Source organism: Ciconia boyciana, chromosome 12 (genome assembly GCF_034638445.1).
Source record: "Ciconia boyciana chromosome 12, ASM3463844v1, whole genome shotgun sequence".
Taxonomy (NCBI): domain Eukaryota; kingdom Metazoa; phylum Chordata; class Aves; order Ciconiiformes; family Ciconiidae; genus Ciconia; species Ciconia boyciana.
In genome coordinates this window covers 17,055,505-17,076,350 of record NC_132945.1, presented here as the reverse complement: position 1 = coordinate 17,076,350, position 20,846 = coordinate 17,055,505, and the positions used below count along the sequence as shown (strand labels likewise).

At 41.8% G+C, this 20,846-nt stretch overlaps 1 protein-coding gene across 3 annotated transcripts in view; it reads left to right on the top strand.

The window, feature by feature from the left end:
- The first annotated feature begins 18,146 nt into the window (after positions 1 to 18,146).
- KIAA1210 (KIAA1210 ortholog) overlaps positions 18,147 to 20,846 on the top strand; it is a 46,169-nt gene continuing 43,469 nt past the window's right edge. For 2 of the 3 annotated variants that reach the window (XM_072877109.1, XM_072877103.1), the window contains exon 1: positions 18,147 to 18,337. In XM_072877109.1, coding sequence (XP_072733210.1) covers position 18,337 — 1 coding nt within the window. In that variant the 5' untranslated portion in view covers positions 18,147 to 18,336. The remainder of the gene's footprint in view (positions 18,338 to 20,846) is intronic. The other variant, XM_072877107.1, reaches the window with a different exon arrangement.

The following is a 20,846-nucleotide window of genomic DNA, read 5'->3' as shown; positions in this document are numbered from 1 at the left end:
ACCTGCAAGGACCCAGGGTTTCTGAAGTAGAGATGAGGTATCTTAGTCTCTGAGCTTTCTGAGAACTGGTGATACATAAAACCACTGGCAAGTTAGATCTTTACTGTCCAGCCTGAAGTCTGATTTGTAACTCCCACCTGAGAATTTGAGAGACTTCAGTAGAGTACCATAGGATTGCATTACAAACAGCTTGTAACATCAAGTGGCAGCCGTAGAGAGAATTTTTTGCCTTGCGGCCCAGAGGCCTCTTGGAATCTGTAGACTTCTCAGGAAACTAAGTAAAGAAACTAAAAAGCGAGATTAAATGTGCCTTACAGGGACACAAGGAATCCAAGCCCTCTGGAGAGAGGCCATCCAATAAATTTACGTAGGCAAGCTCCATCATACCTGCCTGTTTCTCACAGCTGCTGTAAAATGGGTATTACTTCTCCCTCTGCTCCCCCCCCCCGTAATAATTTAACTTACTAACAAGGAAAAAGAAACAAATGATGAGGAGCTGTAATCTCACTCTTCTTTTACTGACTGGTGCCTACCTATGCCAAGAAAACAGAACCCCTCCCTAAACTGCAGAGGTCCAGCAGGTCAAATGTACTCCTGACGCTGGCAACAGCTGTTGTGTTAAGCTGTTGTTAGAGTGGGTCTGTTCCAGGTGCAGAGCAGGCACCTGACCTAGGAATGTCCGGAATTATGTCTGGTCCTCAGATCAAAAGCATACACCATCTTTCTGCTGGACTTTTTTTTTTTAGTTCTTATTTCCATCTCTGTCACATTTCTGTTTATTTTTCAGTTGCATCTTCTGACTTTCTAGCTGTGTTCTTCATCCAGCTAAATGCTAGAAGAAAGAACTTTGCAATGTGAAGATGACACTATGCTGAAGGCTATCAAGATCCTGTCATTCCTGGAGATATATGTGTAAACATCTGCAGCATAAAGCAGCTCCAGATGGGAATTTTTACCAAGTTTTAGAAAACGTGTTGGAGAGGGGGGTCAGAAAGGCAGAGACTGCTCATGCTGGAGAATTGCTTTCCTTGGAAACATACTGATGTGAGCTTGCAACTAAAATCTTCCCCCCTCCCCCAGCCTCACTTTCCCCCTTGCTTGCTTGTCTTTTAGGCTGCCAGGACCATGGTTTTTGATTCAGTCATGCTGAACAGGACTGACAGTCACTGTGACAAGAAAGCTTGCTTGGTCAGTATGTACAGCAACTACGCTAGGAAGTTTTGGAGATGTCTTGTCTTTTACCTATGGATGAAAATCCAGGTGTGAATTCTGAGTATGGGCTCCTTTTTTGAAAGGCAGCAGATGTCAAAAACAATCTGGACAAGCTGTAGATACTTCGGGAAGAGGCAAGGAAAAAAGATAACATGTCTGCCTGTGATTCTTGCAATGTAACAGTCTCAGTATCCCTCGAAAGCACGCTGATTGATGCTGAAAGAGTAAATAAAATCCCTGACTTCCTGAAAATGACTCCTTGGATTTGCTTATGGGTCTGATGAGCCAGGAGGGTTTTATGTGTCAAAAATAACTGGGTGACATGAAGGAAACTTGGTGCATTCACAGACTGAGTCAAATCAGTAGCACTGTTAGAGGGAGTAGGAACTGTTACCTCTGCTCTGCCAGTGTTGGCTAGGGGAATGGTATCCATTGCATGTACACGGGTTCTTCACAAGGAGCAATTTTTACTTACACTGGAGACATTCACTTTGCATGTCGGAATGCATGTCACTATGCACATCTTTGTGCGTGTCACTATATCCCTGAAGTAGGGCTGTTATTTCTCTGCCACTGTGATGGAGTGCTATTTCTGCTACAGAGCAGTTCATCCTGTTTCAATGTGAATTGACAACCAGCTTCAATGTTAATAGATTTAAAGGTTAGAAGAAGGGAGGTACCAATAAACTAGGATGGTAGAGGTTTCTAGGTGTAACCTTGCAACATTTTAGTTACAGAAATGCAATGAGATAGGCGTGGATTCTCATCTCAGTTTGAGTTTATTTAGCTGAAATCTGCTTCTAACACCCCTAGTTGATTACAAAGAGTGCTTTTGCTGCCTTTCTTTGGTCTGCTTTAGTTAGGTGGTCAAATCCAAAGCAGCACAGACAAGACAGGGGTGACTGAGTAAAAAGAAGAAAGCAGCAGGAAGACAGACATGTGGAAGGAATATCACTTGCTTTTTTTCCAAAATCATCTAGGTGTCTAGTTAGATTAGATACACTTCCAGGTGCAAGCCAAATTTCTGTCTGTTCCACAAATGGTTCCTTTTATCTTTGGTTTTCTGGTTTTATTAAACAGTTGAAGACAGTTCAGTCGTGCGTGGTTTGACACAAAGTTAGATTGCTAAGTAGTGATCCAGTGGAATCCAGTTTTCGACACATTAAGGAAGCACTCCATTAATTTCTCAGCCTGATGCCTTTCCAGCTGCTCTAGTTATGCAATGTCCTCAATGGGAAAATCTTTCAGACCCTCAAAGTCATCCCACAGCCTGAGAGATGTTACACAAATTATACCTGCTGAGAAGATGCCTTGCACCGTTCCCCAGATCCTCTAGGCAATGTGCTGAATGCAGACGTCCTAGGTCATCAAGCTTAATGTTTTCCCAAGCATTGTGTCTCAGGAGCTAGGCCACAGAACTGCCTGCTACCTTCACGCCCTAGCCTTGCCTTACACAGCTGAGGTATTACAGGTCTCCCAGGTCCGTGAGATTCACGGATGCTATACCTGTGGGGAAGCCCCGGAAGCCTTGGAGACAGCACAGGCTTCCCACCCCGTGAAGGCAAAAGAAAGAGCCAAAATTCCTGCGGTATCAAACACCTCCCTTTTATTTAACCTGGCTTCCCAGGCCAAGCGCGACTTTCCGGCGGCGGCAGAGCGGCCCACTCTGATGGGCAGTCCCAGCGCGGGGGTGCCGGGGGCTGACCCGCCTTCACCCGGGGAGGCCCCGCCGCCGCTCCCCCGGCTCTTCGGGGCGTCTCTGCCGCTCCACTCCCTGGCTCCCCGAGGGACGGCTCCCGCGAGGGACCGCCCCCCCGCTGCCGCTAACGCGGTGCGTGGGAGCTGGGGCCTGCTACCTGCGGCACGAGGCCCGGTGCCCGGGGCGGGCGCTGCCCGGGGCGCGCGCTGGGTGCCGTTGGGCGGTGGCGGCGGGCGGGGCGCGCGGCGGGGCCGCCCCGGGGCGGCGGGTGCGGAACGGCGCGGGGCGCTCGGGCGGCGGCCGGTGAGTGGCGGCGGCAGCGGGCGGAGGGGGGACGGGACGGGACGGGACGGGACGGGGAGGGCAGGCGGTAACCGGGAGGGGGCTCGGCCCCGGCCCCAGCCCCAGCCCGGGCGGCTCCCGTCCCCGCTGCCTCGGCGCGGGGAGGACTCCCGCCCGCTGCTCCCGCCCTCCCTGCCCCTGGGCAGCGGCGTAGCGGGGCCGTGCCGGTGAGAGCTGCTCGGGTCGGGCTGTGCACAGGCGAGACCCTCGGTGCTTTGCAGAAACGGAGTAACGCTAACGGGTGTTTCGTGGCGTACGCGAGCGGCGTGAGCTTGCTGTGAGGCACTCTTTGTTCAAACGCTTCATTCACCGACTGCTGGCAAACGTCTCCTTACTCCTCCTGCGAACGTGGGGTCTGCCGGGCTAAACGGGCAAATCCTCAACTTACAGACTTGCAGTCTTTCAGTGTCAGATCTCCACATTTCATGCCCTAAAACAATTTTTTTAACCTATGTTAATTAGCTGGAGTAGTCACGGTTATTAATATGAGCTGGACTTTATTTTGTGTCTTGCATTGCTAGTGGAATTGCTGACTGTCTCCCAGATGCGAAGTCGTAACACTGGTGTTGGGGACGGGGAGAATCCATGTGATCTCAGAGCGAGAATGCAGTGGTGACGTGAGAGAAGTAGTAAGGTCTTGTAAAGGGAGCAGATTAGATCCATAACCTGTAGTAGAATGAAAAGACACCCACTGTGTCATTTCTTTCATGATTATTTTGCTGATACACTCCATAGTTTAAGAGCTTGATCTTACAAACAACTCTATGCAGGAGTAAAGCCTTAACCATGTCATGACTTTGATGCATTTCCTATGATAACTATCCTTGTGCAAGTAGGAGTGACTCATGTAAGGGCAAGTGCTTTCGTCCAGGTAACAAGCTGCAGGCAGAGTACGAGCACAGAGTATCCAAGAACCCCAGCGAACCACCTCCACTCTTTTCCATAGTCTAGTCCAACTGCTTTCTTGGAAATGTCATTCGAAATGTCCCTTTCCCCTTCCAGCCATTGTGCTGTGTCCTTGCACCACATGCTACGGAGATCTCTGTGAGAGTGGATTCCTCTGCCTAGACCCACACAATCATCATAGCTTGTCTGATGCAGATTTGGATGGGGTTTTATTAATTTCAGAGCTGGTGTAGCAGATTGGAGAACTGGAGAGCGGTAGCCTAGTACACATACTCTGAACTGCTTGGGATTACACTCGCTGTAGATATTTTACACTTTGCGTTGTCCTTCTGATATTTGGTGGGAACTGAAGGAGGTTACAGGTAACTTGAAGTATACTGTCAGGAGCCTTTAAAACAGAAAGGCAAGTTTGGTGGCATTATCTTTTATGAACAGCTTCATGAACATGATTTTCTATTTCTTTTTCTCTCACACAATGTAATAAATGATAATTAAGACTCCAGTACCTTTGCAGATACATTATAAGATGAGAAATGCAAATATATATTTGTCTTGCTGTTATAAAATAAATACAATGAAAAATTAATCCAGTGATTTCATGGGCATGGAATCACTTCTTGCACTGTTTGGTTGATCAGTTGTTTATAGGTTGGACTTCTAGCTATATCATGTACAGACCAGTACAATTCCTGAAGTATATTGCACCTGAAAAGTTACATTGACTTAGTGAAATTACTCATCTGTTTCTAAAGAATGTCAGTAGCTGACTTATCACAAGATCAACACAGTTACACTTCTCCAGACTGGGCTCCTATATAGTAATTAAAAAATGCAGCCCTGTTGCACAGGTGGGGTGTGAGGTTTGCAAGGATTCCAGAACTATCCAGCCCAACAGAGAATTTGGGTCTATATCTGCAAAATTCAAAGTTGGCTTGGTTCTTACTCACTATACTATAAGAAAGTACAAAGCACTTCTCCTTACCTTGGACTTCATGACTGACTCAAGTTTAGTATATATATAGATTTATGTGATTATGTATGTATATAAATGCTTTTTCTACTATGCAAAACCAAGTTACTTGGATGTTACATGAACCAAAAGTAAAGTCCTGTGTTTTTTTAGATCATTGTGAGTTGGAAGACTTTTCCACTTAAGCTGTTTGCTTGTGTTTCTGTCAAAGATTTGATGGAAGTTTTCTGAAAATGAAATGTCACAGATTCCTGTGACCACTAAGATGGAGATATGCCCAGTGCAGATTTGATGACTCAAAACTCTTTGTCCTTTGGAACCCACAGCACAGGTTTTTGGCTGTATTCAGACATTTGGGAAGTAGATCCCCTTTTCGACTTCTTTTTAGTCTTCCCAGGAGCCAGTAAGTGCAGAAGTAATCAGCAAAAGTTAAGTTTTACAACTTAAGAATTTTTACTGGCAGTGGCTTCTGTTTCAGAGTTAACATTTGTCTTCACTTGAAATGTGTCTTAGTTTACCAGTCAGAGAATTTGCTGCAGACAAATGCACAGCTATGTGTTCTTTTACCAGAAGATGTATGACAGTCAAAGAAGAAATGAGAAATTGTACTTGGTCCAAAGCCCTGCTTAATACAGGCCCATTTATTTAGATTCTAAATACATTTATTTAGAGTCCGATGGTTACTTAGAATATTTCACAAGAAAGCACTAGCTGCAAGTGCAAATACTGGGATCATGCTTAAGCATTAAGAGAAGGGCTAAGATGTTACTCAATTTTGAACAGCTGTGAAAATCGGCAGTCAGTGAACAATACTTTGTGTACATGGGAGAGAGTCTAATACGTTTCATACCAACAAACACATCTTTAATCGTTACTGCTTAATCTCTGCTAAAATCCACTACAACTTTGACCAGAATGCTTACTGTATCTGATACTGTTGAAGTGTGTTAGAGATTCATTCATCTTTATTTATTTATATGAACTCTCTCTATATAAACAAAAAGGAAGTACACATTGGTTTAGCAAACTGGGGAGTTGATCCCCCCCCCGAGGATTTTCAGTAATCCTTATGTTTGTAGTGTGGACAGTGTGCGTGGTGTGGTTGGTCTCAATATCTTTAGTTATGTAACATAAACATCAAGCTGTGCAGTAAGTCAAACGGGACAAAGCAGCGTGACTGTAGTCCCTGTTGTACATCAGATTGCAAGCCTAGGCTATGATAGGAAGAGTTGAACTCACTGGAAAGACTGTCATTGATTTTAATGAGCTCTGGATATGGCCCAAACTCAAGAATCGGTGGCTTGACTTTATTGGAATGCCACCAGCATCATGTTGAGTCATGAGTACACAGATACATATACATCCTCTTAAAGTTTAAAATAGCTTTCAAAAGCAATGCCAATGCCACAAGCATAGATGCCATTTGAATTTAATCAGTTTCTTCTAAATGAATTCAAACACATTGCATGTCGAGATTTTGTTACTCGACATTGGTTTTAGTGGAAATGCAGTCCTGTCCCCTCATCATTCCCTCAGATGAGTTTCTATGCTGAGTCTTCTGTCTAAGGTCAATCTATTGTATAGTTTAAGCATAAAGCTAAATAGATTTCTCTCCATCTGGAGAGATTTATCTCCATATCTTTGGTTGACAGCTTACCTGTGCAACGGAAGGAGTGCTGCAGGTTACAACTTGAAACCACCTCTTTGGCGAGCAGCAGACACTGAGATTTGCAGCTGATGTTATTAACAAGGATCGTTTTAACTACTATTCTTCCCTCACTCCTGCTGACTATTGCAGTTCCCCGATAAATCTCATGAGATCTTATCAGGTCATAGCTCGAACAGCCAAGCGATCATGCAAGACTCTGAACATTCTTCTGACCAGCCAAAACCAGGCAAAACTGCCAAAATACATACTTGGCCACAAAGCTTGAAAGCAGGATCTTTAATGATTGAAACAAATATTATTTCCAATATACCCACTTGTTTAAGCCATCACATAGTTTTGCTGACTCAGGAGTGCTGAATTTGGGATGGCTGCACTACTCTAAGCTCTTAAAACTGTAGGAAGTAATGAGGATCTTATTTCACAGCTTCTTTTTAAATTGCTGCTTAAAAGCCTGTGGGGGAAAATGGAGTTTAGTGCACATACTTGTTTTGCTTACAACTTTGACACCCTCTCTAGAGCTAACCTCAGCAAAACGGTATGTCAAGGAGTTATAGTCTCTCCTGCTTTCTCTGCCATTCTTTGGCTTTTCATCTGCTGTTCCAGCCCTTTCTTCTTTCTGCTGAACATGCATTTCTTAAATTTAATTGATATTTACTAGTAAGAAGAGGCTGCCATCATTCATGGAAGTCTGTTAAATATTATTGCTATGATTTGCCAGAAGACGTTACAGTAGCTTGCAGTCAAGTGTGTCCTTTCCTTTCTCCCAATTTACACTTCACAAGACCATTTTTGTATTCCACGAGGTTAAGTGGGAAGGATACCTGCCAGCGCATAAGGGGTTAATGCTGCTGTAGTTTGGCTGGTTCTTTGCCAGTCTTTGCTCTTTTGAGTGCCAAGACTTTTTTTTTTTATTATTATTATTTTTTTTTTAAATTTAAGATTCCCAGCTTAAGAGAGTTGGAACTGCAGCCCTTACCATGCGATCTGGGGACATTTGTCTCACCCTGGATCATGGTATCTGGCAAACCAGCATCTTTTCCCAGGCCTGTTGCTGACTTACGGCACATGACTGCAGCCAGGTAACAGGGATGTAAGGCTCTTCCTTGCAATGTCAGGATAAATTTTATCCCTATGGTTCAAGAAACTATTTGTATATTCCTAAGCACTGGTAATGACAGGAGGGGGAAGGTTTGGAGAAGACACATTCTCTCATCCTATTTTCTTTCAAAGCAGTGTCAGGATTTCTGAGTTCTGAATTTACCCTCTGTTTTTTTATATGATACATTTAATTATCTAAGTAGGAGGAAGTGAAAGGGCGAGGGAAAGAAGGCAGGGGAGGTAGGCTGTTTGGTTTACTTGACATTTGAGAAATGGTCCAAGAGTTTCTCTACAAATTTAAACTATAGACCCATAGTATAATTACCCAGGAACATGCTACGAGCGGGGAGTGTGTATGAACTGTGCTTGCTTGATTTTGTTGCTTTTTCAATCTATACGTTGTATTTGAGTCTGCCAGCAAATGATTTAACACATCATAGGGAGCTTGTGGATTTATATAATTGACTCTTTAAATCTTAGTTAAAAAAAGGGAGATGTGAACACAATGTTACAGAGGATGGGGCATAGAAAACCTCCTGTGCATGAGGAGAGTAAACGCAGCTGGAGATGTGATTTCAGAATTGCCTTGTGTACAATACCAATGAAAGCTCTTTCCAAAATCCTTCATTCTTTCTTTACAGAATATATTAAGACAGACCTTATTTACAGATGCACAAAGCTTTAAATTTTTAAAGATTTTGGTCCTTTGAAAGAGACGTAGCATGCAGCTATTCTGTGTCAGAGTAAATTTCAAAACCACAATGCAATGTCTTTGTGTGCTCTTAAGAGTTCAAGAGCAATACAGTGAGCAGAAGAACATTAGACTGTTTCTACACCTGTTGTTGAATACCAGCATGTCCTTCTTTAAGCATTTATTTTTTTAATGCTTGTTTTCTTATTTTGGATCTATCTTTTGTACATTATCACTTTGTTGCTACTGTGCTGACTGAAGAGTGGATTTAATGAGAGTTAAACTCCTAAAGCTGTGGGTTCTGCAATAATTAAAATGATATCTTATTGTACAAGAAAATACATTAAAATGTTAAAGTTCTTACAATAAATCAGCTTAAAGCAAGAAATCTGAGTCAAGGAAAGACTATCATTTATCTCAGAAGTTCTTGCGTTAGTTGATTTGTCAAGCTTCTACACTCTGCAAAAGGTTTTATATTATCTTTTTAATGTGAAACAGTGTAAAATAATGTTAAAAAGAGGAAAAAAAGGAGCAAACCAGCCATTATTATTGTGATGAGTCTGAAGAAACTATGTTATAAACAATACCACCACAACTTTTGTTGATTGGATTAGAGGAAAAAAAGGAATACGAGCAATTTACATGCTCTGATTCTGGTGATCACATTTCTTCTGCTCTGCTGGCCCTCAAACTACGGCCATTGCCACTGCTTTTCATTCTGCAGTTAGAAGAGGGATACAAACAGTCATAGGGTGTGACTTAGATTTTATTCTACTATAAATTACATGGCATCAGCACAATCATGTGCCCTCATTCCTGCAAAGGAAAAATATTTCAGATTTTGAACAGGTTTTCATTTTGGTGGAAGGGGTGTTACATTTGTAGTGCATATGGGACCCTTCAGAGATAACATATTTGCTGTTTTTGTAACTGATTCTGATAAAAATAAAAGCTTGATCATATCATCACTAATACCATTTTTACTGATGACCAGTGGTTATTCTGCAACATTCAATGGCATTTCCTTTGGATATTTGTTACTAACATCCCATTATGTTTAGCAATTACATATTAATTCATGGTGAGAAAACTTCGCACAATCTAGAAAAAAAATCCAGGAGTCTTATTAGCGTTTAGCATTTGTACTTGGTTACAGTTGCCTTCCTGAGATATTAAATCTCATCCACAGTGAGAAAATATTGCAATATAGGTATTGTGTAATCAAGAAAGCAGTGCAAATCCATCTTGTAACTTAGCTCATCAACCTTTAGTTGCTTTTAAATACTATATAGTCTTGTACACTTTACGTATAAATAGTTCTCAGTAGATGGAGGCTTGCTTAGTATTTTCATGACCAGCGGGAGCTCTCTGAGTGCAGAACAAGCATAGCTAATCTTTGGACTTTATAGTAGCTTATCTCCAGGCAGTATATAGAGTCCCTTGAGGACTCAATTAGTACCATGCTAGACAGTATCAGCTATATTAGCCTCTATGTTATATCCAAAGGAGCTGTTTCATGAGAGGATCTGAGTTTGTGTTCTTGAGTAGGTGCTGATAAAACCTGTAGAAGGGGTAGATGACTTTTCAGCTACATGGCGCATGGTGACAGCTGCTCCTCTTCTGGTTTGGACCTGCAGAGTCGGCTGGTATTTCACTGTATGGAAGCTACCTAGATGGAAGGAACCGCTTAGTAGCAAGGATTCAATACCTGAAGCCAATACCCGTGGATCTCAAGTATGTTCCATTTAAAGGCTAGCAGTAGGGGCCAGAGTGGTGAGGCTGAGTGTGGCATTTATCCTAGGAAAGCTGTAGGTATCCCCTAATCCCCGTGGTAAAGCAGAAAGATACTAAAGCAATGGACTTAAGATTGTCATGCTCTTAACTGTAGCTTTTTCAGATACCGCTGGTCCTGGGATAATAGATAGACCCATCAGCTCAGTGCATTACTTAAGTGTATGCCCAGCTCTGTGGTTGCACTGTTTGAAATGGGAAGGACCAAGCAGAGATCCAGTTTAAGCGTATGATTATGTGACTTAGTGACACAGAACTGTAGTTTATTCAACAGTTTTAGGTAAAATTCTTCTGCAATTAGCTTATTTCCTGCCTCTGGATATTTATTAGGTACTTTCCCTTCCCATTATGATGGGAACAGCTCCCGCATATTTAAGAGACAATTGGGAACACACTGGGATATTTAAAGATTCCCAGAACTTGAATCCGAGTAATGCGTTGGGCTGCCGTGTAAGGACTCTGCTGGGCTATGGGTCTGTTCTGGTAAAATTGGCTCAGTATGCGGTATTTTTTATTATGTGATGATTTTAAAACTCTGGATGGGCTGGGCCAAATCATGTAGTGCAGTCATTGATTTCTAATTTAACTCAGCATTTTGATGCCAGTGACCCTGTAAGAGTTCCCACGGCTGAAGGCTGGCTAGTGAACTTAAAGTTATCTAGGATATTTATAGGGTGCCTATTCTTGTAGGGTCTTTCTGGCTGTCCTTATAGAGTGAGGGAGGATGGGGAAGGACTCTAAAACACAGTTCCAGGCACTGGGAACTTTGGGTTCAGTTGCAGTTTATGGTTTCTGGAATAGTTACTGAATTACTCTGCCTCACTTCTCCCAGTTGTATCTGCAGTATGGAGTAATAATATATTCTGTGCAGAGGGGCACATGTCTGGTGCTTGTGATTAGTCTTGCAGATATCAAGCGGTAGGAGTAAACTTACTATTACTTAATACTTTCTACTTATTTTGCAGTTTGTGGAATGAACCAGGTACTGTATTCATGCTTTATACAGAGGAAAGCTAACAAAGAAGGCAAGATGTTACCATTGCCTACTAATTTGAGTTAAATGTCAAGAGTATGCAGTTTTGACTTTTATTTTCCTGTTCATTTCTCCTTGGAGAAATAAAGCCTGCAGGCAGGACATTCTGGGACCTCACTGCCCTTCTCTGAAGGTTAATGGTCACTTTATCTTTAGCCTTGTGTTTGCAGGCACTGGAGTCAGACAGCCTTTTCCCCAGAACTGTGCTTCTGTGATTTCCTGTATTATTACTTCAGCTGACAGCCAGTGAGATGGTATCAGGGATGACCTTCGCTTTTGAATTTTTATTTCAGTTGCAGTTGAAATTCAGGATGTTGATGGTTTTAGGAATATTATTCCAGATGTGTGAGTCCCTGGTTCTCCTCTTGCTTATACCTGTACAAACAAATCAGGAGTAATTCTTTTGAAGAGGTGGGCCTACATTAGTGCAAAACTAATATACATGGGAAGTCATTAAACTTGATTGCTATTCACAGCACAAGCATTTGTGGCAATGTCGGTCTGATGTGTCTCCAAGGGAGCTTGGCCAGAGTGTTGCAAGGACATTGACTGGATCTGTCCCTAGAGGGGAATTTGGGAAGAATGGGGTGTAGAAAATTCAATTCATTATTCACATCGTCTCAGGATATTTGTTTAGACTCGGTAACCGTTACCTCTGATGTTCGACATCTAGACTAGGCACTGGTCCATGTGCCTGTAGCTACATACTGTGTTCTCACATTTCTTTCCAGATGGTCTTGTATATTGGTGCCTGCTTGGACACCGGGAAGGAAAAGTTGTGTTGTTGGAACTTAATATTTTTTAACATGGTATTTTCTTAAGTCAGAATGTGTAGAAATAGAGCTCTTTTGTTCAGCTTCTGCACTACCCCCCTTTAGACAAAAGAACCACAGTTTCCCAGTATATAAAATATTGACCGTGCTAGTATTTTCACAGGAAATACCAAGCTCTTCCACTGTGTCAAAAATAATCTGCTTTTCATTCAGACTCATTAAAATCTTAAATTTTAGATTTATGATCTTGGATGAAAAAAGCAGATACGTGAGAGGCAGCACATCCTGGCTATATTGTCTATGTATACAGGGACGCTGTTACTTTCTTTATAAATAAATGACATATTTATGTGCAAATCAATCCTTGTAGATTTGTAAAATGTCGAACAAACACTTCTATCTCTTTATCTGTATTATTTGTTTGGCAATTGGTATTTTCTGACACTGAATCTGAGGTTACATCTGTGATCCTGTTGCAAATCTAGGGGAAATTACCTTTTGAATGACACATGGCCTGACCTTCATCTCCAGGTAATCCAGGAAGAGTTCATGGTTGACTTTGGGGGCACAAAGGACAGATTTAGCAGACCAGTATCTTTTTGGCCATATTTTAGAATTCAGTAATGCACTGGATACCCCATACCAAAGTTTATCTTCACTCCTTCCTCAGAAGTGAAGACAGTGTGTGTGTGGTAAACTGCAAGAAATGAGTTGGACTCAGAATTACCAAGCACTGGAATCAAAGAGATTATATGTATTGCTGCTTTCTTTGAAATATTCTCTTTATTCAAGGAGCTTGCAGGAAGTCCTCTAGCAGGGAATAACAACAACAAAAATCCCCCAAATCCCACACGTTGTACACAAAGTATAAAAATAGACATAATTAGAGCAACATACAGTAATTAGACTCCAGAGCAAGTATCATGGCAAATTCTTCAGGCTTATATGCATGAATAAAAAGCTGATATAGTGCATAGTTAGAGGCCCCTGACTGCACTCTCTACTTTCAGTTTCAGAGATAGGCTTTGACCCTCATTTTCCTCCTAATATTAATCACAGATGGATGTATAAACTCTGCAAGGCAGAAATCCTCTTATCTCCACTTCTTTGTTGTCTGCAGAGTACTGTGTTTGATTCCAACCCTGTTTGTTTAAAGCTCTGATACTGCAGCTTTTAACAGTGATGCATGTTTAGTTGTTTCTTTAGCATTGAAGGGTTTTCACTGAAAATTTCCAAGCCAGGCCCATTTGCCAGCCTGGGAATCTCACTTGTAAGAAAGCTGAATCCATTTCTGCTTCAGGAAAGTGTTTCCTGAGAGTCACTTTTATGTGAGAGCACAGGTAAACAATCCACATGCCAAATGCAGAGAGAATTGTGATATGGGAAGAGTGACTTGCAATGTTATGGTTAGATTTCTGTGCAAGGTTTATTCCAGGTTATAATGGAAGGAGTGCTTTACATGCAATTCAGCTGGAATGGCACATTTATGTAAACACTCGGGTAAGATCAAGTGCAGCATAAAATCTAGTCTGAAAGTTCTCAATTAACCTAGGCTTCATTGCTTAATGGTAAAGACATGAGAACTGGAAGCTAGACTTGGATTCTGCTGGATTTGCCCCAAATACCTCATTTGATGTCCAGGCACTGACAGGGCTACTTTTTCAGAGTTAAACAAATTAATAGAAAATGTCAGTTGTTTGAGGGTATGCAGCCCTGTCCTAAAAGGAGGGGAGGGTCTGTGCAGCTGCATAGCTTCAAGTGCATTAAGGGATGCAGGAGGGCACGTGGTGCTCAGGCTAACAGTAGCTGGGAAAGGTGGAGAGAGGCAAAATAACTGAAAAGTGCAAAATGTTGCTAGGGGTACAAATGCAACACGCATGTAAGAAATACACAGAATCTTCATTATATAAAATCCAAGTGCATATAGATCAGTATATGACAGCTCACCCCATCACAACGGTGATAGGGGGAGCTGCAAACCTCCTTCAGTGAATTCTCACCTGATCGACGTGGTTTTTCGCAACAGCAAAACTTACCAGAGGAATGCAGTCAAAATGTGACTTTGTTACAGTCACTAGGAGAGAGGGAAGTAGACTGGATTTTAGTAGAGTCTAAAGGCTAAAAATGAGAGACCAGAGTCTGTCTTGTTAAGAAGAAGTCAGTTCAGAGACACCAAAATACACAGGAGGTCTGAAGTGCTACGGTTTATCAGTTTGCTGTAGGATTTCTACTCCTACCCCTACATTTGTTTGGTGAAAAATTCACAGGAAACTTTTGTCCCTTTCTGAAAATAAATTAAGAAAATATAAATCAAAGATCCATGTTTAAACACAGTTTGTGAATCATGGGATTTCCTGTGTGACATCTGGTCCACCCCTGCTGCTTTGCACTGTGTACGTGTCCTGATTGCATGCAAGCCAGCTTTGAATGCACATTTTGCAAAGTGTGAAGTGTTCACTGTCTGAGAGCCGGGGAGGCAAGGACACGGTTAGCCCTTAGAGACCTAGTTGCAAGAGGCTGTAAGAAAAGCAGTAGATCTGTCGGACACAAAACATATTTTGAATTGCTGGTTGTGTGTGTAGCTCCTAACACCTCTGCTGTCAGGCTGCTGGCATGTACCCTGTGTACGTGTATATGTGTAGGAAGTGACTGTGGAAACATGCCAGTGTTTTTTAGCTCACATTAAGTTTCCCTCATTGGATTACTAGTTGCTGCTGGAGGCCGTTTTTGCAATGACACAGGTGAAAGTGCCTGTGAAACAAATAACTCTCTGATTTTAGGCGCTGTATTTTGGTGCAGGCATTTCTCAGTGATTGGGTTGCTGGGCCTTGCTCAGACTTGCGTCTCCCTTCGGAGAAATTAAGAAACTTGTTGGGAAGTTTACCAGGCGCTGGGAGCTCTGCTGCTACCTCTTCATTACTGCCGGTACCACTGCGGGAGGGCAGCTTGCCACCTGGACTGCTTGGTCTGCCTGCAGACTCAGAAGATGAAGCGAGGTGGATTTGGATGTGTAGTGATCACAAGGGGATGGTGAAATTTTGGGCTGTTGAGGGAAAGCAGTGACAGTGAGTTTGAAAAAGTCAATGGGGAAGGCCATAATTTTCAAATGAAAGTGGGCCTAGACTGGACTATTTCAATCAAGCCAAGCCACAAACTTTAGAGGAAATCCAGATCTGATTCAACTTCCAGGTGTTTAAACTCGCTGTCTTCCCCACCTTTAAAGAACCATCTTTACTTTGCCAAAGTCTGTATTCTGTGGTTATTTGGTGTTCGTCTACTTTCCAAGCTGAAAACAGCTTTAATTAATTCACTGGCAGTAGAGCAGCCCGTTTGCTTTAGCACTTGACAAGTGAAGAGCTAATGTCAGCGCAGCGACTGTTTGGCTGTCGGACCTGGGGTACAGTACATAACTGCTTGCTTGCACTGATTTACCTGTGGACGTAGAGCCATGATGTTTATCAACATCTAAGATTTCAGATCTGTGCCCAAAAAGCTCAGTGTGTAGCCATTTGGAGCTGTGCTAGGGATAAAGAGGCAGAGCAGCGAATAATAAATGCTACCATGAAGTGGCTTGGAGACTGATATGAAAATAGAAAATCAAAAAGGATTAAATCCTGAGGTGGGGTAATTATTTTTAATGGCTGTTTACTGGTCTGTGCTTCTTGGAAAGTAAGGGGGTTTCTAGATGGTGCAATGTGTGTTGCTAAACTGCCAGATCCTGGGAACAGGACTATGTTTGACCTAAATGGAACCCAACAGATGAAGATTTGCAATTTCAAGTAAGTAACTTCAAGACAAAAATACATGAAAGAAAAATAATAATGAAAGGAAACATATTCTGAAGGCAAACCATCTGAGGAGGTTAGGAGACAGGGAATCTGCTTCATGTTAGCAAAAAATCTGATCTTTTGAAGCTTGTGGGCCATATTCTACACCAGTTAAAGTGACGAAATTCTTCCAAAGCCATCAAGATTACACCCTTCCACTGTCTTTAGGGATTGGGCCTTCCCACTGGAAGGCCATTTGATCTTTCTTGCTTTTAAATACAAATGCGAATTTCTCATGAGGTCTCCTTCATTTCTTACTATAAATGTTTCCATTGGCAGCATTTTCTGAACTAAATGCCAGGCAGATTTCAGATGCAATCCTACATCCAAGGTTTTGTACATTAAGCCAGTCAGAAGGTTTCTTCAGTAATCTCCAGGAATTCCTTCTTCGTGGTTGTTACCCAATAACCGGAGCCTTGATTTTGACTTTTTTTTTTCTGTGGGCTTTCTCTGATGGGTGGAGACTAGTGGTCTCTAGCTAGCCTTTTTGTGTTAGGATTAGGAGTTCAGCACGAAGTCATTGTGACAAATGCAGTAATTCAGGACAACAGTGAAACTCATTTGGGTAAAACTTCAACTAGTGTTACTGTATTTTTTCTTCTTTTCTTTGCTTCTTTGTCTTTTCACAAGAGAGAGAAAGTGTATCTGCTTGAGGTCAGGTTTGATTTGCAGTTCTCCTGTGGATGGCATCGAAGTCGGCTGCTTGTAGAGGCTTTCTCTTTCCTCCTAAGTGGGAAACTAGACTACAATATGATTTGGTTCCTGTTTGTGATGGCCCTTGCACTTGCTGTCATTTATTATTTGTGTCATGACTTTCCCTTGTGTAGGGGGCTTTATAGAAAATAGAGAAATGGAGTTGTCTGTTCATAGATTTCAAAGTTCTGCACCATTATGAAACTGCTGTAGCTGAGTCGGTTATGGGACCCCTCACTAGAGGTGCATTTCTCAAACTTCATGTCTCTCTTAAGGGAAAGGTGTTAAAATAAAATATTTTTTTCCAAGTATTCCAGAAGAACTGCTCCACCTTAGATCTGGTCTTGCTACTCAACGCCTTTAAGAGAAACTCATACAGAAATACTCATGTAATACTCCCTCTTAGTGGCTTGCCAGACCCAAGTATTCAAGTAGTATGTACTAGCTGAGAAACAGAAATAAATGTGGTTTTCTTCTGATCTTTTAGGAATGAGTGTAAATCTTTCCTTTGCAATTATGAGAGTTATGAACTTACTACATTTAAATATGCATGCTTCTTTTTAATCAAGAGCTGAGTTTCTTACCAAGATGTGTGACTCCAGGAACAGGCTAACACTTTGTTACTGGCTGCTGATACTCCCTAGTTGTGTGCAGGCAGCACAAGCAATGTCTTGCCTCACCTCTCTGCTTTTACCTCAGCAGAGGCCATTAACAGCCATGATGCGGATTCATTTCCATATGAACTTAATGCAATGTAATATCAGAAATGTGTGCAGGTATGTTGTCCCCAGGGCTTGGGTCACCCCTGTGAAAGAAGCTGCTTGAGCTTTATGTTCCCCAGCATTAAACCATAGCCATTTTCCTCCTTCCACACCCACTGAGGGCCTCCTTAGTTGTGGTAGTGAGTAACAACTGTTAGTGTGTTGTCAGAGGGCATCACCAGGCAGTAATTTTCTCATATGGGTGTGCTGGCTACTTTAAACTCCAGAGCTTTTTGCCTGACCTTGCAATATTGCAGGGACGTATTTTTTTTCTGTTAATGTGCAGAATAGCTTGTTAGAATAGATTGTGATTTACAGTGAGATGGGATAATGCCGGTTCTGGAAGGTCCCGTGCACCCCTTATGTGCTAGAGAATGACTACATTTTTTAGTGGTTATTTCAAAGATGTTGCAAGTATTTTCTGTAGCCTTTCTCTGTCTCAAAAAAAACAATAACAATTAATCTCCTCAGGGCTTCTGCACATCCTAATTACAACCAAGCCTCTCATTAGTCCCACAGGGAGACAGAATCAAATGCCATATGGTATTTTACACTTAGGATGCTGTGCTTACCAAGAGCTGGAAGGAGACAGGAAAAGGGGGAGTTAACAATTCATAACCATTTATGGAACAGGCACAGCCCTCCCTGGACCCAGTTCAGCAGAGTCTGAGGGCCTCAGATCAGGAACTTTATCTGGCTAGTAATTGTATCGGCATGCTGGCTTTCTTGTGTGCGTGTGTGGGCATTTGGTGAGCAGGATACAAAGCTGCAGAATCTTTGTGCTGGCATCCACACACAAGGATGAATTAAATGCACACACGCCTCCTGGGAAGGACCATGGCTGGATTCTACGGTTGCCTGAAAAGTAAAAAGTAAGTGCCATGCTGAGCCCTCCCCTCCACGTTTCCAAAGTGAGCTGAGTCTAGTGGGTGCTTTGAAATTCTGTCTTTGTTGTATTTCAGCAGCAGCACTGAACAAAATGCTTATGCCTTGAGACTGAAGTACCATTCTGAGTACAAAAGTCCAAAAAATCAATCCTGGCTGAAATACCAGATCGGTGAAAATTGGTCATGTTTTTTTCCTTCAGAGGTATAGACATGAAATATTGAAAAAGGAATTAAGAACTTTTTCCTGTCTAATTATAGCAAGAGGAAAAATGCCTTCTTCCTTATTGATTAGCTATATTGTTTATACATTACCACATAAAAATGAGAAATACAGAAATGCACATTGGCTTTTAAAAAATGTTCAGCTAGAAATCTGGCAGTAAATGCTCTTTGAGAACTTCATGTGCTCAGTTTTTGTATAAGCAACCTGACGTTCGTTTCTGTAATCACTCCCTGTTGAGAGATTTGGTTGTGTTTAAAATAAATATTTTTTATTGCTTCACTGACATATTCTGTTCGAGCAGACTATAAAGGGAGAAGAGAATGGGACAATGCATGTTAGTATTTGTGCTTTAACCACCATGAAGATACATTCCGTTTTTCCTTTGACATTCTCCCTGCTAAGGAATGGAACAAAATTTTCTGCTGCAAAAACTGAGCAGTGGTTTTTGATAATGTTTTGCATCAGCAGACTGTAGAGGGCTCTATTCTTGCATACAGTATGGGATTACAGAAAGTGAAAATGCACAGTGAAAGGCAAGCAAAGTTGTATCTTGAGGCTTAAGATGTGAATGCTGATAGTTAAATGTATGGATAAGTCCTGGTTAGTAGAGGGGAAAAAATAGTTCAAAAGTGAAGCTGGCAATTCACTCTTTCTCCTTTTCCCTCTTCTAAAGGTTGTATCCCTCATACCAACAGTTTGTCTCACATTACTCTGGTGGAAATGTGCATTTTCAAAGCACACAGTTCCTATTGGATTTCAGTTAGCATTTGCATCCCATATTGACTCTTTTCCTCCTCTGAAATTTGTAACAATGTCTATGAGAGGTCATTAATATTTGGAAAGCAAGTCTGCCTTAGATAAAGGGGGAGGATGCGATCAGAACTAGCAAAAGGTCTAAGAGTGAGTCCTGATGAAGGTAGAAGGATTGGCACTTGAACTGACAAAAAAAATCAGTTTATATAGTTTGATTTATGCTACGTTGTTTTACCCCCAAATCCTCCAGCATCTAATGCAGTTAAACAAACTTGGAAGCCTGAGAGAGGCTATAAAGGCTGGGCAGATGAAGGCATATGATCATTCATGTGGCATACGATCTCTTCTTTCCTGGTGGATCTCCACCTGACTTATGAGGAACAGGGGATTTTTTCTTCAACAAATTCTTCTTTCTTGTTACTCTTCAGTTAGGTCTCTACACTTGATATATATACAGATTATATTCCTCAATCTGTTATTTCAGCCCTGTGATGTGTTCCCAAGTAGATTAGTGCAGCTATTAATACTTTGCAGTCTCTACAGATTTTATATGCTGCTTTGGCTGTGATTATTGGCAGGTAAAATGAGTCTAAGACACCAATTGCAGTAACAGTGATGTTTTTAGCCTGAGATTAATTTGGGATGAAATTTGTTTGGAGTTTGACATGAAGTGTTTGTCATTCTGGACAAATGGGTCATTGGAACAGCTTCCCCAAATCCTCATGTGGTCATTTGACCTGTAGGAGTTAGTTTGCTCTCTGAATGAAAGCTATTTTGGAATGAAATTATTTTTATGTTTTAAACAATTGGCTTGGGTACCAGTAGGGATTTAGCCAAAGCGGCATAGAGTTCAGTGCAGGCCATAAAACCTCCCACTGACATTGGGAAAGGAGTCCATCCAGGGCTTTGAGCTGCTGCGTCCAGCTAAAGCACCTGGGCTGTTTTAAAAGCTGCTCCTGTGCTGCTGTCACATTTACCTTCACTCCCCCACATTTTGCAAGGGGAAGCAAAGGCTCTGCCTTGGTACACTGCGATAATGTATGGCTGAATCTGACCTTTCTGCAGAGTCCTGCCCCTGTGCTTTGGTAATGTTCTTTTATGAGATGTCACATTAAAAAAAAAAAAGCCCAAAGCCTAATCCAGGTAATTCTTTGTCACAGCCCCAACCTTGGCTGCTATTCCACTGAAATAAAAGTTGTAGATTGCTTTCATATTTCTCTTTAACCACCATCTGCAACCTGAATAATCTTAAATTGTTTTTCCAGTAAGTTTGTGTCTCATCATCCTTGTTGCAAAGTTTCGTTGTGCTTGGTCCTAGTATGGTGTCAGAAAAAAATATTAGATCTGGACAGATATGATGAAGTTTTCTAAAGCCTGTGGAGGAGTCTTTTCATATGTCTCTCAGTTTTTGGTACTAGCCAAGTACATAGTTATGAGCTGAAAATGTGGTTGCTTGAATAGTAAGGTTCACTGATGGTCAATGCAAACTGCCAATTTCAAAGACAAATATAGTGTGTT